General features: G+C 39.6%; 1 protein-coding gene across 2 annotated transcripts in view; it reads left to right on the top strand.

The window, feature by feature from the left end:
• Positions 1–17500, top strand: part of LOC118321290 (MAM domain-containing glycosylphosphatidylinositol anchor protein 1) — a 165663-nt gene that overhangs the window by 53385 nt on the left and 94778 nt on the right. For both annotated transcript variants that reach the window (XM_035652559.1, XM_035652560.1), the window contains exon 4: positions 13345–13519. In XM_035652559.1, coding sequence (XP_035508452.1) covers positions 13345–13519 — 175 coding nt within the window. The remainder of the gene's footprint in view (positions 1–13344; positions 13520–17500) is intronic.

A 17500-nucleotide genomic window follows, 5' to 3' on the forward strand; every position in this document is an offset into this window, starting at 1 on the left:
ACACACACACACACACTTACATGGCTTCTTCAAGAACACAATAGGAGAGTAAATGGTTTTTCTGAAAGTGATTCCTACCTCCTTATTATTTATTCATGGGTCTGCTGGTCATTGCAACCTTGAGACCGGTGTGTGTGTGTGTGTGTGTGTGTGAGATGAATTCTATAAGAGAGGAAAAGGTGGAGAGAGCCATAGAAGAGAAAAGTGGAGAGGCAGAGAAAAGAAAGTGGGGAGGAGGGAGGGAGATGGGGGCTGTGGTCTGGAATATGGGTTTTGATTTCCGTCCTTGAGGGGTGAGTGGAAGGCGATCGATAGTGAGGCTGAAAGCAAGGCTGATCAGGTGGCATCACGAGGCTGCACAGGCACTCAGCGGGAACACGACCTAGACGCAAACAAGGTCACTGCCTGACCCCCAATTGGACGGAATGACAGAAAGGAGAGGAAGAAAAGAGTAGAAAAAGAAGATCAAGATGGGTAGAAAAAGGTTAAAGAGGAGGAGGGATCACTAGACAGGAGAGAAGTAAAGGTTGAAGTTGCAGCTGAACTATTTCTCATCTCCCTGGTCTTCTCTTAGAAAAATCAAACATGGCAGCAAAATGAGAAAAGAACAGTAGGGAGGATAAAAATAGATTGAAGATATGATAAAGTAGACGAGACAGAGATATATGGTGATGGAGTAAAATGAGAAGAGCATGCAGCATCTGTAGACATGAAAATCTGTAACATTTACATGTATCAGAAAGAGAGAGAGAGAGAAGGGAAAAGAAGGAGGAGAGACGGGCAACCTTTAACTCTCTTTGATGATACAACTCCTTTTTAAACCTCAAGAAGAAAGCGCTCCCACCCACCTTAAATAGAACCACAGGATGTTACACCTTCAACCATATGCTTGAGTATATGAAATGCGTGTATATGAGAAGCACAGATGTAAACAAGAACAGGAGCCACGGAACAAATAAAAGACACGGAAAGAGAGAAAAGTGAGAAAAGAAGTAGCGGTCATGAGTATCGCTTTGTGCAGAGGACATGCTGACCACCAGTAAAAGAAACAGACAGTCGGGACACGAGGATGAGCTGGAAATTGTGTTCATTGTGGTGGCTGAATTTATGCTTCTAATAGAAGAGGAGATAGAACATCTGCTACAGTACATATCTTTGGGCAATGCTGCATCTTGTGTACTCATTCAGTGAAGGTCATTCTGTTATGAAGCTACAGGCAGCCACTTTCATATAAGTAGACAAAGCTCAGACAGAGATAAAACTGTTGCCACTTTGTGGTGGCTTTAAGTAGGCAGAATTGCTGCTGCACCTCTTATTTCATGAGGAAGTGTTTAGATAAATTCAGTAAGCTAATCAACCTTTTCACTGCAATCACTTATTCAACACTTGATGAAGGCGACTCTAAATGTCTACATATCACTTTACTTCGCACTTTAGTTCAAACAGAAACTGGAAACACAACAGGAGCTAAAATATGTCTGCGAGAGTGTGCATGTGCAGACAGTGAGGGAGAGGAGATCAAAGACAAAATCAAATTAGATCTCGAAGCAAAAACAAAACAACCACTCCCCCGAAAAAAACAACAACATAATATTGCTGGTGATGAGGCTGGAGGTACAGCTCTGTACTGGACTTCTCTATACCTTTTTCTGTATGTTTGAGTGTCTCTGGAGCGTCTGCTGCCGTGGTAACGCACTGTACTTTGCCAACAAGCCCATCTCTGAAGCTAAAAATAATAACGATGATGTTCAAATGTCTGTACGTCGGCGCTCAGAAAGTTACATGAAATAAGGGAAAAAAGTCAACTCTCTATATTGAAAAGTGGCTAGACAGAGATAAACAAACAAATAGACATTGGGGAGGGGCTTCAAAAAGTATGGAATTAAATGCTTGGTTTTACCTGAAATTTCAACTTCAACTTTCAAAGTGTTACTGTTGGCTAAATCAAGCAAATAAATGAATAAAGCAGAAACATTTTGTCTCCAAATTCGGTAATTGCGAAGCAACCCTGTCATTAACAAACAAAAAAGAAAATCAGGATTCCATAAGAGGAACTTTCTGGCACTGAGGCTGCATATGTACATCTAATGAGTAGTGAGGTTAGTGGCATAGCACATTTTATCTTCCAGCGTGGGAACGTTGTGGATGGATGGAAGCAGGTGTGAGACTGGAGAACGTAGCAAGCTAGCAGGAGAGGGGTGGGTCACACATTAACACATACACACAAGCTACAGGCACACGAATGCAGAGAGATAATTTTCTGAGAGCCAGATTGCTTTTATATGTGTTTATAATTTCATTTTTCATGTCTCAGCATCCCAGCATCCATGCCACACTGACATCATCTGCTCTACACACGCAGACACAGACACACACGCACAAACAAAAGTCAGAGCTCAGATTTCGCTATCCCGTGTCATGCTTGTGATAATTATCCATTGCTCATTACAACTAACACATCCAACATGGACGGAGCGTGTAAGGTAGCGGCTGACACTGCTGCTGACGGCTGTCACACAGATCACTTGCAGAGAGCTGCTCACATCTGCTGATTCTGTCCGCCGCTCTGACTCAAGCCATCAAGGAAATCCATTAAACTCCTGAAATGTCTGCAAAAATGTCAATTATTACGTTTTTTGGTTGTTTTTTTCACACATAGGGGAAGGCAAGTTAGTAGATCAGGCGTCTTTCGAGACCAATTATTGAAAAAACATCTGTTGAGCTTCAGTATCGATTTAGCTATTATCCATGCTTACAAACAAACATCACCACTATCACCAGTCAGTGACTTCATGAACACCGAAGTTAATTATATGGTATTTATTTTTTCAAAGATCATGACATTATCGTAAATGCTGATGATTTGTCCTGCTTCCTGTAATTTTATCACAGGCTCGGTCTCATATTACAGAGGCAGAAAGAGCGATAAAGTCATCCATATTGTATGACAAGGTTAGAGCGAGGGATGGCGTGTTCAATATCAATGAGTCAGTTTTATTGAACTTTGTGCTTGTGTGATCTCTGCACTGAGGGGTGGAAGGTGTTTCACACTGATATATTTATATATAAAAGACAGACTGATGGCAACTGTTGCTTAGCTTTATTCCGATACGGGCAGCTACATTAAATGATGTGTGTAAGAGCTTATTGATGTGAAATCAATTATGTTCATATTGACAATAATCAAGTTACGCTACTTCTTCAAAGTAGTCCTGCCAATTACCGAGGCTATTGATTACACATTGGCAGGCAATTGTTAATAAATGGAGATTACTTCATGGAAATGCCACTTAACTGACATTATGAATATACATTTGTTTCATCTTTTCACCACATTTTTCCTCTCAGTTGGCTCTCTTACATTTCTGCTCTACTCCCCCTCTAATTTTTCTCCTTTTCTCTTTTTTGCTCTTTTTTACTTTTTCATTTGGTGTTCAGTCTCCAATATTTATTTTGTTTTGCTTTTCTCTCTCATTGATCGTTCTTTTATTTTCTCCCAAATATGTCTTGGGCCTTTCATGTGTCTGTTCCTTGCTTTCCCCTCTCTTCTTCTGTGCCTAATCTCATCCCTTCTTTTCCTCTTGCCCCAGCTCTCTGTTACTCTTTTCTTCATTCATTTCAAGAAAAAAGAAAGAACCTCTTTCCCTTTTTTTCTTGTACTTACCTGTCCCCACACATCTCTCTTTCTTCTTCTCTTCTCCCTGAGCTTCCCAACACCTGATGCCATGAATCAGCAAAGTAACCTCCATGCAGGCAGGCGGTGATGCTTGAAATGATATTTATTACTCACTCTAGTCTCTTACTCTTTTAACCACCCATTTATTCTTTTTCACCTCTCAGCTTCATCCTATCCCTCCATCTCTCCTCCCAGTGACAGCTAATTAAAATAGATATTTCCTTGCTCAAGTTTATGTAGTCTTATACTCTATGTCATCCACACCTTGTCACTTAAAGTCATCTAATTTAGCCTTTGTTTGTAAATCAAAACGGGATCGATTACTTCTCAATGTCTGTTTATCTGTTCAAGCTGCTATAACCAACCTGCACTGCTCCTCTTTTTGTCACTGTCATTGAGTCATTTCTGCCCGTTTTCTCTCTTCCTCTCCCACACTTTCCCTCAAACGTTGCATCCTGTGTGCTTACGCATGTGTTTGTGTATGTCTGAGTGCCTCTGAGTGTGTGGGTCTGCGTCCGTGCCAAGTAGTATTCCCCGATAACAGGATTACCATCTTAAGCCTATTCACGGTAAGTGAGCCAGTTGGATGGATAAAGCACTGTATCGTCGACTCCGCTGGCGTTACATCAAGAAAAGAGTTAGAAAAATTGTAGAAGGCAGGCCTAGCAAGCTCTTGGTGGGTTACAGAGAGGAAATATAAAGGATTCAAACTCTGTAACACCCCAGGAAGCAGCAGCGGTAAAGGAGGGAAAGCCTTGCAAGCTAAGCATTGCGTACAGTTGTGTCAAAAAGGGAAGGATTTAACTTTTCATATTAGTATTTTACCAAGTGGTTTATTGTAAATTACATTGAATATGAACACTGCCAACTGGGCACACAAACAGGGCGATGAACAAGAAGAAAAAGAAGGTGAAATTATCGTGACTTCATGCACGAAAAAGCATTAATTCCTTCATGTAATACTTAATGAAATATCAGGAATGTACAAAAATTAGCAGTTTCTCATGTGTGACTTAGTGCAAGAACAATATGTTAATTAGTGCAACAACTATGGTGTTTCTATCCAGCCCCGTGCCTCAGAAGCGCTTGGGAGACTCATTTGTGCCATCAGCCATCCGAATCCACAACGCCACAGCACCCAGTACCTCCCACCTCCACTGATTGAGACTGTTGTCTGTTTACTATCAACCTGCTAAGCACAACTCGATTTTGACACAAATACCCTGAAACATTGCACATGTACAGTTATACACAGTTTAAAATACTTTCACTTACCATATTCCACCTTATTGCATAAAGCGTATGTATTATATTTTTATATTTGTATTTTATTTTATTTTTTTACTGTATTTTATTTTTTCTCTACTTTTGCAGTACATTTCCCTGTGCTGCTGTGCCAAATTGAATTTCCCTTAAGGGGGATCGATAAAGGAACACCTTATCTTATCTTACCGTGATTTCTGAGTCATTAATGATTCTGGTTTTCTTCATAGTTAAGCCTGCAGTTAAAGGGACATACAAGAAAACTGACCAGTTATTGTTATTGTTAAATGTTGCAATCATGATTGACTAGGCACTACTTTTGCTTGACTTCATCTTGATGATCCTTTAAATAAAGTGGTGACCTGGTTCTTCGTTAACATGTTTACAAACGATTAATGGTGGCATGCAATTAAATGTATTACGCTTTATTCACAAAAACATAATAAAGAACTTAAACAAACAGTAATGCCCGAGAATAAAACATTTGTTTCTTTACTTTTTACTAGCTTTGAAGTGTCAATACACCTTAAAAAAAACTCATAAAAAGAAATAATAATATTATTTAAAGAAATCTGTTTGCTATGTTGGTGCAAAAGAACAACAAGTAAAATTGTCAAAAACCCTTTAAGATTCACCTTTTGTTCCTTGAAAAACTAAAGTTGTTGGCTCATAATGTAAAGAAAGACATAGACAAATGAAATAAGGACTTTTTTGTTCCTATAAATACATATATAAGTATGTCTGCCATATTTTGCACTTAGTTTAATTATTTTCTTCCAGACTTTTTACATCTCTTATTTTTTATTCAAATTTCGTGTCTGAATACTTTCTGAACCCACTTATTAGATACACAAAACAACTAAACACATTTACACCGTATATACTGAATGACTGAAATGTTATTGTGTATTAAAATGTGTCATAAGGTACATGATTACTGTATATAGTATTTATTATGGAAGCATTACTGTTTTTGTCCAACGATATGCTGACATAAAATAATTTTACTGCTGATTCACATATAAACATCTGTATGATGAATGCATGAAGGCTTTATGTTTATAAGATGTTATAACAAGGAAAGCCACCATACTTTATTTTATTTATTTGATGGGTGGTACTCATAATGAACCACTCAGTGATTTTTTCTTCCTAGTTGTCATTTCCGGAAACATTTAGTTAACAGGGTACATTTTCTTCCTTGTCAGTTTTTCACCTAGCTTGCAAATTAGGCAGGGATATAAGAAGACAGATGGGATAGTGTAAAGCTGAGCAACGCTCTCAAAGACGACATCCTGTGCAAGAAAGGTCCGCAGACATGCAATGAGGCGACACAAAAAGGAATTGGACAACGTTTTTTTTAATAAAAGGGAGTTTGGTGAGAGCACCTTTCGCCATAAAGGAAAGGTTGGCAGTCAGGCTGCCTGTACTGCAGACTGCTTACAGCAAGTGTGACAGTGTCAGCTGTTAGTTCATAGAATGCTTTTAAATATGTCATGCCACAGCACAGTCAGGCTATTAATGAGAGAGATTATAACTTTGATGAAGAGTTCGCACAAACATGAAAGCTGTGGTGCACACAGTAGTCTGTTTTCAGAGTACACCACCTGGCAGCAGACCTACCGGTACCTGATTTGGTACATGCTGTCACCACCACCTTAATGTCTCTGAGGAATTTTAATTCAGGGTTTGGTTTCTCTCAAATTTCATCCCCATCCAAAAACTTTCTTTATAAGCCAAAATGGTGACAGTGACACAGCAAAAATGTTATTGTGTGATTAACATTAAAGTAGTATATATTACACAGTTTTTACATATAACAATACCGAGAGCACTGAAGGTAATACTAATAATAAAAATTTTACAAAAGGCATGCTTTTTAATCAAAAAGTACTAAGTGCAGTACAAAGACTTTTACATTGTTTATTTTGAATGATTGGACTGAATACCCTTCAGATGAGAACAATAGTATAATATTCAATATGATTATTTACAAGCTATATTGGATTTGAATTTCAATATATATAATGACACAGTGTTAAGTGTTATTGAAAAACCCAGGGGTTATTTTTCCATTAGAAGAAAATGGTTGCTTTGCTCTGTGATAATGGGAGGCTAGTTTTAAGACCAAGAAGTTATATGGCTTTTTTTCATGAGGCAGAACTAAGTTTAGAGTGATGACTTGTGAGTATTTAACAAGTAATTTCACTGTTTACCACTGCAAATGATATAATAAGAGAAATGTGCTATGATTAACTGTTAGATAATGTATGCAATTTGCATGTATTATAAATATGACATGGTATATGAACAATGTACTTTGTTGACTTTGAATTATCAATACGTTTGTAAATATCATAAATATTATCTTAAGTTTGCGATCAGTTTGCGAGCTTGAAGGTAATACTAATAATAAAACTGATAATTGATAATGCAATACAAAATTATGATTTATTTTGCATTTGCAATTTTCACAAATACATACAGACAAGGTCTGACAGGACTGACTATTTGAAGGGTCACAAAAATGATTAGCAACAAAACGTTAATACTTGTGATCAGATAAGTGTGCCACCATTAATCGACACCTTTTTAAAGTGTATTTAGTCCAGTGTAACAAACCATCTGGCTCAGTCAGGTTACACAGAGATGATCATTTCTATGTAACAATAAACATTAAACACTTGGAATTCAAAGAGTGACAAGTGACTGGCCAGTTTTCTAGCCTGTCCCTTTAACTGCACACCAATGAAGAAGACAAAAACCTTGTTAATAACTCAGAAATAACTATCATTGAAATACCTTAATTGTTGCATTTATTAACATATGTATTGTTTTTGCATCAAAGCATGCATGAGATACTGTTAATTCTTGCACATGGTTCATAGTTTATGAACAATTACATAAAGGAATTTGTTAGCAATGTAATTATTATTTGCCAGCCAGGTGGAGTTTTGTTTCTTAATTGCTCAGGCAGAAATGTAAATGTGAGCGTGTGAAGCAATTTACAGGTGACCTGTCCAGTTTGTTTGCTGCATCAGAATAATTTATGGTCAGATTAGGGCAGTTTGTCTGCATTATTTTTATTATTTGTGACAGCTGTGCTTAAAGTTGTTAACACATTAATATAAAGAGCAAGATATAAACCAACCTCTTTCTTCTAGGCTAAATGCTAATTCAGTATTAGGGTCTCTCATGTACAGTATTGTTGTGTAGTACTGACAGTTTCCAGTTTAGACAGCAGGGCAAAAGGGTCCGACAGCCATTGGACCATGTCTGCTGGATCCTGTTGTGATGTGTCACTCTGAGGAGAGAAGTGAGAGGCCCAGAGACAGACCAGGAGAGGGAGGGAAACTGTGTGTGTGCGTGCGTGTGTGAGTGAGTGCGTGTATATGTGAAGGAAGCAAGATAGATGAGACGTTAAAGAAGAAAAACATTAGACTTGTAGAGACGGAAAGGACAGAGGGAAGGGAGAAAGCCAGAAAGAGAGGTAAGAGACTGAGACAAGATACTCATAGAAAAGAGAGCGAGAGGAGGGATAGAGACGTTCAGACAGACAGCTGTAGGCCACTGACCTGTCAGTGTGGTTGACACACATTAACCTTCTTCTCCCTCATCACCTAAAGAGGCACACCCCTCTCATTCTGTCTCTTCTCTTCTCTTCTCTTCTCTGGCCGTGCTGCAGCGGTACCTCATTTCTTCACTTTGCCTAATTAGCTGCCCTTCTCTCTTTCCCCACAAGTCAACACAAATATACTGATGTTGAATTTGGAATCTGTTGCCAGTTTATTAGATACACAGAGAAATCCGATGCAATCCAATACAAGAAGTCTGCAATAAATCCTACGTTTATAAAGCTCATAATGTTAGTGTCAGAGAGGTGTTGATTCAACTCTATCATTTCGTCGGTCGAGCATCGAAAGGTGTATCTAATATTTTGTCCACTGTCTCAACAAAAAACTGAACTTTATAAGCTTCATAAAGTTAGATTTTATTGCAGAGCTGTTGAATTGGATTGCGGTGGATTTAGCAAGGTGTATATACCTATTAAACTATCACCTGGGTGTATTGTTAAAATATCCATCTGTATTATGGAGTACAGCAAATTCCCTGTGAGGAATACATTGACTTGCTTGCCAGGTTAGGGTTGACAATGCAAATAAAGGTGTTTATCTGATTCACATAAACAGCAGGAGGCCACAATAACTCATTCAAAAAAAATCATTGTTGCAGTGTGAATGATGCTAAATGTGCCGCAAGTAACTGATTTCAGCTTTAACCCTTAAATAGAAAGAATTGTGTCTCACTGAACAATATTGACTTCACTTTTTGGGTTCGAACACTGAAACTTCAAAGACACTGCAATACCAATACTAGATGATATAGGGTACTAAACCTGTATTTGTACCAAACAGTACAAAGACTACAAGGAGGATATTTCTGGGCTCATTCCACATCAGTGTAAACGAGGCAGTTCAGGGACAAGTTATTACTGTTAGTGGTTCTTTCTCAATGAAGAAACTGCCATGCATTGAAAAATGTCGTTTTAAAGGATTAATTTGAAGTATGATCACATAACATGTGACCACTAATGGGAAATGTACTAGCCCACTGGGCTTTGGTTAGTCTTTTAGTGCATTGTTCAATAACCAAATTTTGAGTAGGGTCTGCACCATCCCATAAAAACACAAAGTGGTCCCTAACTTCCTCCCGCAAACACTCTGACAAGGCTGTTCTTTTCTCTGAACTATTTCTGTTCCCCTGTTGAAACATCTGTGTCCTAGACAGCATACAGCTCCCCAGCTGAATACAGAAACAGTGAACAAAACCTGCTGCATTTCATGTCGAGCTGGATCCCAGGAGATTCCAAACCTTCCCATCACTTTACACTTCTAACCAAATGTAAAAACTATTATTACAAAAGGCTCTGACTCAACAAATGCATCTTCATCTCCCAGCATGCGTGTCAGTATCTGCGTGGGGGAGAAAGTCTGGGGGAATGTGTGTGTTTTTTTAATGTGTGTAAATGGATGTACCTTTAGACACAAGATCTGATGACAAGTGCGTGTTTGGCTTTCCTGTGCTTTGTAAAGAAATAAAGGAAGGCAAGAGAAAAAGCGCCTAGACAGGGATAAGATGAGGTAGAGAAAAAGGACCAAGAGAGATATCCAGACCAATCCTTCGGGACCTGAGTGGAAAAAATAGAGCAGGGTCACATGTCTATTGAAGGAAGAGAGAAGAAAGAGGTGTAGAGGGAGAGTGAAAGAGGTCAAAGAAAGAGAGCACAGGTGATGGTTTTAAGCTGCTTGTGTCACAGGCAGATATAGGCTGCTATGCCGCCTGGCTGTCATCTGCATCGCACACAATATCCCCTTTATTCGCAATATCACCTCTCTCTATTTCGCTTCATCTGCCTCCCTGGTGTAGCGACTCCCAGCGTGATGCACTTTTTCTCTCCCCATCACACAGCTGCCACAGATACTGTATATATCATTCTCTCTCATTCTTGCTCCCACTCGCTGGAAAAAACCTATATCTCACTTACACATGCAGTTTTTTTTTTCTTTCTCATACATATACTACTGCATTCCTCACCAACTCGCGCAGTTTTTCCTTCTTCACACATTTGGTCTCTCCGTTTCTTTGCATACTTTTGTCATGCCTTTTACCCCAGGATCTCCTTATATAACAATACTCTCCGCCGTGTTATTGTGTGTGTATATATATATTTGTTTTATTTACCCCTTTCCAAGGCCTCGATCACATAATTAGGGCCTGAGCAGCGAAGGTCTATTGAAACTGCTCCAATAATTATTATTCTCAAACACAATTAATTGCATTTTGTGGCCGCAACATGCTCTAATCCTCATTAAAAACACTGCGCACATTTCAGTTGTGGCGAAAATCTATGTATTTAAATACAAAGACCATCCCCAGTTTCACTGATATGTATGAAAATCGGTACAGGAACAGGAAGTAAGTCTTATATGGCATTCATCATATGATTTCTTTAAAATATGCACGATGTGGTGTATAGGTGATGTGACGTGACAGCAGCCCACCCTAACGCACATGGACTTTGAGGGGCCCGTTCATCGCTGCTTGCAGCTTTAATCTTACCATTAAAATCCTTCTAAATTTGAACCTAATCTTAATGTTCCTGAACTCTAATCCTATGAATAACTCGTAAATGCTCCCTCTCCAAAGCTGAAGCAGACAAAATGTCCGTTATTTGTAAGATTTTTACTCATCTTTTAATCCTTGAATGGGAAGGATAAAAGCAGTAAAACACAGATGCACACTTCATGCTCACTTTCACTCTCCCCTATTCTGTCTCTCACAAAGGTCCAGACACCCACATACACAAACAGACACACACATGCAAACTGGACGCACTAAACCATGAAGAGACAGGGTTCGGTTCATTGCTCACCTTGGCTGGTTTGATCAATGGCAGTTTGCCTCCTGCAAATCCCTCCCACAAACAGAGCTGAATAAACAGGCAGTGAGCGTTTACACAGACCCCGATAATCTGCTAATCCATATAACCTGCTTTCTAACCAACACACACATACACAGTCACACACACTCACATGAATATGGAGTGAATATGTACGCCGATAATGTGTACATATCCAGGAACACAAGCAGACAAATGTGCATGAAAGCCGGAAACGCACACTTCTACACACAAACATTTGCATGTGCACATACATACACACCCAGGCACGCACACACCGTATCAGTGACTTTTGCCCATTATCCTCTCTGACCTCCTCAACAGGACATGGTTGATAGTCTAGTCGATGTTGATAACAGACAGAGGGGTTAATAGGGATTAATGGACTGTACACACACACACACACACACACACACACACACACGAGAGCGAGAAAAACATTTTGGTGTTGATGAGTTTACTGGCTTTCATGTATTTCTGAAGTGTGTGTGTGTATGTTTGTGCATTTGATTAGTCGAGTGAAAGTATCATGTAGCTGTCAGCCGTGCAGCATTCCCACAGCTTGATTGGATAATTGAAGCGTGAAAAAGCTATATAGAGTTTGTCAAAACTGTTAATGGCCTGAGTTTAGTATCATGGACGCCATGAGTATGGCGGTTAGTGTCATTAACATCCACTCAATGGAGCAGAGAGAGATTTTATCAGGTTGAAAGACATAACTGCATTTATGATTTTGATCAGTTAAGACCCTTCCTGTCCATGTCACTCATGCATCATCTCTTTATATTTTTTATCACTTAAATTGCTTTAAAAGACCATATTTTGGAAAGTGTTTCTATGCTTGTGAAAAACATTTATTCAGAGATTCAGTGTATGGCTGTTCTTGGTTGAACATTGATTAAATTCCCTATTAGGTGGTCCATTATATTTTACTATTTGATATTTTTGTCAGGGAACCCACATTTTCACCAGAACTTTGCATTAGTAACAAACTTAAAACATGAAAGCCTTTTTGGCATGTATACCATTATACACCGATCAGCCATAACATTATGACTACCTGGGAAACCCTGGTGCTAGCAGTCACAGTTTGAGCTATAGTAGCTCGTCTGTTGGACCACATGGGCCAGCAGGAAAAGATTATAGTTTGACTTAAAATAGCTACTTGATTGATGTCAACATCGTGATTTGGGTTTAAATGGCAACTCTGAAGATTAAGATTAATTTAAGATAAACACTTAAGATTAGGGGACTTTCATTGTAATGGTTGCATTAATACACATGCTTGAAGTTAGGGAACAACCATGGTCATAAATAAAAGAAACCAACATTGACTCAGTAGGAAACAGGAACAGTCGACTTCTCTGTCAAGGTTGAACTATCCCACCACAACCTCCTCCTTATGCAGGTGTTGTAGCTCTGTAACAACATCACAAAAAACTTCCTTCTTTGCTCCCAATGGACAATAGTCATAACTCCTATGGCTGCTGGAAGGCTTTGTTACTTGGACATAAACATTTGATGTTTTCGTGCATTTGCTAAAAAGACTGATGCTGTTGTTTTTCTTGGGCAGACAGTCAGGTTTAATTTCTCACCTTGCTATAGTGATGTACGCGTGTACTCCTAGATGTGTCAGTACACTGTGACATCCTTGTTAGGTGTGGTTACAGCTGCAAAATTGAAACAGACTTTTAGACTTGTTAGGATAGGAGAGCAGAATGTTGCTTTTATTGGTGTAATTATGAGTTGTGTGCATCAAACATCAACGATTTTTGCTTATATCTTTTTTGGAAATCAAATGTCAGTCTTTCACAGCCTTTTTCTCTGTTGCCATCTTAGCCTTGTTTCATTAAACTTTGACTGATTCTGTCCTCCAGTATACCACACTTTCACCGACAGCATTTTTGTAAATTAAATATTTTCTCTCCTCCCCCGCTCTCTCCAGGTACGGTGGACAAAGACAGCAGGCAGTGCATCTGACAAGTTCCAGGAAACATCCATCTACAATGAGACGCTGCGCATCGAGGGCATCCAGAGGGTGCAGGGGGGTCGCTACTACTGCAAGGCCGACAACGGGGTGGGGGTGGCTGCCATCAAGTCCATCCGCGTAGATGTGCAGTGTAAGTGGGCAGGGAGAAAGAGGTCCACTTCTAGACCACAGCTGACTATCACTACAGCCATTCCCACTGTTAGAGAAGACCAAGATGGGTAGAGATGGAAAGATTGGAGGAGGAAAGATGAAAGACAGATTGGATGGATGATGAGATTTCAAGTGGGAATGGCTTCCAGGAGTATCTAATGACTTTTGGTGGAAAGGATGAAAAACATGCTAGGAGGATTAGGGGGGAGATCAAATAGAAGTGCAGTACAAGAGAGTGCAACATATAAAAAACTCTCAATTTCAAAGTTCCTTTGCCTATAGTGTACCATTGGTTTACTGTATGGATAATGCAGGTGTGTGTACTTTACCAATAAGGGTAATTAGAGGAAAAAACCCTGTTTGGTCAGATACTCCTGGGCAAAAGTGAAGTCTGTGGGACATATTGTAAGTTTTATAACAGTTAGTCCAGGTGGTACGGGCTCCCTAACCCACTGTTTCTCAAGTGACCCTCTAATCTAAAAAAAAAAGGACAAAAGCACAAAATGCTGTTGCATTTTAGCTCTGTCAAATCCTTTGATTTTACAGTGCCTGATACATTTAAATTACTACTCGGCTGATAATTAAGAGATCACCTCTCCTTTTTAGACCTTCTTACAAAGCTTTGGAACTGTCCCTATAGTCTGGGGATCTATAAAGGGTCCTTTGTAATTGTTTGTAAAACAGAAAGACATTTGTGAGAAGCAGTGTTGTGTTGTAGGGGCCCCGTGCTGCTGCTTGTTTCACTGCCCCACTGTCCCTGTGAGTCAGGGGCCCGGTCATGGCGACAGGTTGATGCACATCCAACTATACACCCAACACATCAATACTTTTATATAGTTTCCTTTTTCATTCTCAGCACCCTAAACTCCTTGTCCATCCGTTACATTCGTTTATTGCATAGATGGTTCCTCCCTTCATTGATTCAATCATTTTAATGGTGGGTTTATAGACTAATAGAAAAAGGCTGATTTTCCAAGGGTCCTATAACACTAAACATCCATTACCTGCCTTTCATTTGCTAAATTCATCTCTTCTTCTGCTTTGCTTTGTGTGTAGTACAACATCGTCTGCCACCCGTCCTTTAGCATCAAATCTCTTGCACCAAACTATGCAGTCACAAGCATACAGATACAGCATACATACAAATCCCTCTAGGATTTGTCACTTACACACCACCCTGCCTCAGCTTCTTAATGGGGCTCTCCCTCCCTCCCTCCCTCCCTCCTTCTTCCTCATCCCTCTCTGCTGTTAGTGTTATATCTCCCCAGGCACAAGCTTGGCCCCTGCTGGGGAGCTGGTAATTGCAGGGGGCCTGGGTAGTAAACAGGTTGTATTGTGTGTGTAGTTGTGACAGGAGCTCTGTGAAGCTAACCAGCTCTGACGGCCAATGCTTGTTCAATTCCCCATCCCCCATGCCACGTTAGACCCAGTGGCGGTCAGCCACGCTTCCTACACAGGACAACTTTAGTGCCAGAACGATGTAACAATTAGCCCAGGCTACCAGGGAAAAAGAGAGAAAGAGAGATAAAGAGAAAGAGTGTAAGAAGGTAACAAGGGACCAAAGCAGCAAGTACCACAGGTGAGTGTCCCTGAAGATGCAGTTTAAACACTAGGACAAACCACCAAATTGTGTAGTACTTTATAAATGTATAAAGTATTTTGACTATTTTTGTATATGAGCAGCATATATGCAGATGGGTGACAAAAAAAAATGATTCTACAGGTCTCTGAAACTGAAAAATCTCCAATTTGTAATAATTAGGATTAAGATCTGTTGACTGTGAAGAATATAGCATATGATCCACCTTATTGTCATTAATCTATCCAGGTCTATCTTGGTGGCAATTCTAAAAACAAAAAAACATCCATTAATGACTTAAATAATTTGGACTTAGTTTTCATGATTGGCAGGTATCTCTCAGGCCTGAATACTGAATACTTTGCTCTCTCCAGGCTTTGAAGAACTGACAAGATGGCAGCTAGTTGTAAACACAAACTCCAGGCTCCAAATGCCCTGTCAGAAACCAATGGGAGACGCCATGATATGTCCATGTCTTTCTACAGAGATAGTAGAAGAGAAACAGGAATGTACAGGGGGAAAGAAAAGACAATGCCATTTTGCCTTGTTTAATACAACCTAAAGAGGAATCTACCGTTCCGGGAAAAACAGAGCAGCAAGTACAGCAAAAAGCTGAAATAGAAAACAATGGTGATTGTAGTACTGAGGTAGTTATATTTTCGACTCAAAAGAAGGATAAGAAATGAGAGAAGAAGAGGAAGACAGATGAAGGGGGAGACAAACAGAAAAATGAAAACAGCGAGAAGGAGAAATGGAACTTAGGGAGAGAGGGAGAGAGAGATGCACATAATAAGGTAGATGCACTCATATGCTTTTCAATTTGGATGCATCCAACAGACCAGTTATTGGACTAGAGGGCAGAACATGTTGTCACTCGCACAGGGTACAAACACAAGCTTCAGCTCTCTCTTTCTCTGCTTTTCTCAATCACACAATTTCTCTTTTTCCATGTCTCAGCTTTTTTAACTGAAATGACCAACCACTGCACATCTATTCACTCTTTACTCTTCATTTCCCCCTTCGCCTCCCCTCATTCCTCCGTCTTTCATGTTGTCCTCTCATTCTTCATGTTTTCCTTACTTCCTTTCTTCCTCTTTGAACCACAAACACCAGAGCGTGATGAAGTAGTGTGGTTTTTTGTGTGAGTCAGCTGGGATCTCTCCCCTCTCAGCTCTGAGGCTCAACCAAACACAGCGGTGTCTGGCTTTAGGTCATCTGCCCTACGTGCGGCTATAACTTTAACTTTATACAGTTGCATGGATGCAAGCAGGCATGCAAGCAAGCATGAGCACATACAAACACAAATGCCTGCTCTTCACTCATTTATTTATGTAACACACCCACACTGTATTTCGCATACATACGTGCACATGCATACTGTAATACGTACACACTTTCAGGTATGCACGTATACGAATGTGTCAAATATGTTCAAAAGTGAAAAACAGACATCAAAACACTCCCTTAAATTGAGCAGTGATAGTGCAGGAGGTAGTGAATGAAGGATTGAAGCTGAAAAGAAAACAGAGAATATGAGCGGGGAGTTAGACTAAGGGTGCATATTCAATATACTTTGAATAGAAGGCACATACAGAAAAAGGAATTTGTGTATTTCTGTAGCTGACATACTATCTCACTCAGTCATTCCTTCTCTTCCTTTTTTTTCATTTTATCAGAACATTTCTTTCTTTTGTTTTTTTGTTCCACACACTTTTTTCATTCTTTTTGCTGTCAACATTTTATTTCTATACCCTGAATCAAGCATCTGGATCAGTTATTAATTTAGCATGCATTTACCTGTTAACCATACAGCTATTTGAATTAATTTGTACAGAATAGTGGATGCCAGTCAACTTGTTTTCCATATGAATTTACTTCCAGTCGACCAATTATAAAGTCTATGTACGTAATGAGCAAATACAGGTGAAACTACCCCTTCCCGCCGTCAATCTTACCTTGTCCAACTCCACAGAAAACACATACAACAACATTTCCATTAATCTGCAGTCACTTAGACTGGCTTCACTGATGCTTTCTACTTAGCAACACCTCATTCAATCATCACCTGTTTTTGCAATCAACCTTCTTTCCCTGTTAGACCTCCATCACATGGGGGTCCCCTGTATCAACCAGCTGACCAATGACCTGGCACTCTAACCACTGAGGCAGTGGGACAGTGAGCAGGCGGGGTTTAACTTTAAGTAGCCTCTACTGATGGGATGGACTTGGTTCAGAAACCCAACCAATGATACTTAAGTGTAGGTCAGATAAAAAAAATGTGTTCATAAAAATAAATGGTTAGCTCAGCTTAGTTGATATGAAGTCCTCTCTGTGGATTCATTACTTTCTTCAGGATACAACCAGGTAAGTGGAAAAATGTTG

This window comes from Morone saxatilis, unplaced genomic scaffold, assembly GCF_004916995.1.
Source record: "Morone saxatilis isolate NCDOM2014 unplaced genomic scaffold, NCSU_SB_2.0 Contig11, whole genome shotgun sequence".
Taxonomy (NCBI): domain Eukaryota; kingdom Metazoa; phylum Chordata; class Actinopteri; family Moronidae; genus Morone; species Morone saxatilis.